This window comes from Trachymyrmex septentrionalis, unplaced genomic scaffold (genome assembly GCF_001594115.1).
Source record: "Trachymyrmex septentrionalis isolate Tsep2-gDNA-1 unplaced genomic scaffold, Tsep1.0 scaffold101, whole genome shotgun sequence".
Lineage (NCBI taxonomy): Eukaryota > Metazoa > Arthropoda > Insecta > Hymenoptera > Formicidae > Trachymyrmex > Trachymyrmex septentrionalis.
The window spans coordinates 136,389-138,065 of NW_017304136.1; the positions used below are offsets into that span (position 1 = coordinate 136,389).

Sequence of the window (1,677 nt, forward strand, 5' to 3'; positions counted from 1 at the left end):
TATATATATATATATCGCGCGCTATGTGCTGTCAGTGTATGTGTGCACCAAGGCATCCTAGATGACTGTGGGAATAGTGTGTGACACTCGTGCGACCAAGAAATGGAAAAGATAGAGGTGAGAGTCAAGTGGAAGCCGGTATACACGAATTTCCCGTCCCATCGCGCTGTTAACGCCGTGCCGCAAATAAATTTCGCGCTTAAAGTTCTCTTCTGCTTCTCTCGTCTTTTATTTTTTTCTTTTTTCTTCTCCCCCTCTCTCTCTCTCTCTTCTCTTTATAATCACCGTGCTCTTACTTCCCTCCCCTTCCTCCCCTCCCCTCCCTTCCCCTCCCCCCCGCTCCCCCATGTCCCCTCCCACATAACCATCAGATTTACCTCGGCAAATACTCGCTCGACCGTAATGCAGAAGTGACAGCGTGGTGACGAGTGGTGGGGAAGGGATAGCCGATAGTGGGGATGATCGTGTAGTTAGACATCTGGCAACGAATACTATTGTATGTATCTTCGATGTGTACTATACTATTAGATAGACTGGTTACTTCTTGTTCCCCCCCCCTCCCTCTGTCTCTCTCTCTCTCTCTCTCTCTCTCTCTCTTCCCCTCCCTCTCCCTCTCTTCTTTAAGCCATCATCGTCTATCCGTTCATCTCCGTTTTATTTTCGATCCTCTCTGTCAAGTTTATGATTCCATCCTTATCTCGCGCGTCTTCCCCCCCCTGCCGATTCTGCCTTTTATTTCCTCTCTCTATTGCTCTCTCAGTACTCCCCCCCTCCCCCTCTTTCTCTCTCACTTCGTCTTTCTCCCTTTGTATCTTTCTCCGTTCGTTTCGCGATCTTCCTCTATCTAGGTACTTTGTATTACTCTTTCTTTGTCTCTCACGCACTGACTCTACTTCATGCCGTTCTCCCTCTCATTCCCTCTCGTTCTCAGTTAGTGAGGTATTTATAGATGTGCCTTAACCCGATTTAACGCAGCCACCTCAACTCGCATTGTTCTAACGACTATTTAATGAGAAATTGCATTGTTTTTTTTTTCGACTCCCTATTTCCTTTACCACGAAATCAGCATTTACCAAATAATAATGTCACATCGTGTCGTGATAAATTTCCGCGCGATATAAAAAAAAATAAAAAAAAAATAAAAAAAAAAAGAAGAGAAACGGAAGATAATAGAGAGGCCGCAGAAGCATTATTATCTGTCATATGTCGAAGAAGCGAATCGATAAACGGTTACATTGTTATTGCGGTCGGAATAATATAGTTGCATTTCGCATATCGTGTCGATTTGGGCACGCGTACAAATCCAATTCCAATATATGCTTTTAAGATCATCTCGTGAAATAAAATCACAACTACGACAACTACGACAACGACGACGGCGACGACGACGACGACGACGATGGCGGCGGCGGTGGTGGTGGCGGCAACGACGGCGACGGCGAGCGGGAGGGCAAGGGGTGACAAAAAAAAAGAAATGTTTTCATAGTGCTTTGTCGAAAAAGGCATGTACAGTCCGTGGAGAAAATTGATCACGAGGAAAGTGTTATTTTCATTTTTCTCTCCGTGCTGGAGAGCGCACAGAGATCTTATTTATTTATTTTACGAGGAATATCATTGGTTCTATTTGCTTGCAATTCATGTGGCAGGTCATTGATAATATATATATATATATATATA

General features: G+C 44.2%; 1 protein-coding gene across 1 annotated transcript in view; it reads left to right on the top strand.

The window, feature by feature from the left end:
• LOC108756522 overlaps positions 1-1,677 on the top strand; it is a 179,740-nt gene that overhangs the window by 167 nt on the left and 177,896 nt on the right. The window contains exon 2 of the mRNA XM_018500421.1: positions 36-117. Coding sequence (XP_018355923.1) covers positions 103-117 — 15 coding nt within the window. The 5' untranslated portion in view covers positions 36-102. The remainder of the gene's footprint in view (positions 1-35; positions 118-1,677) is intronic.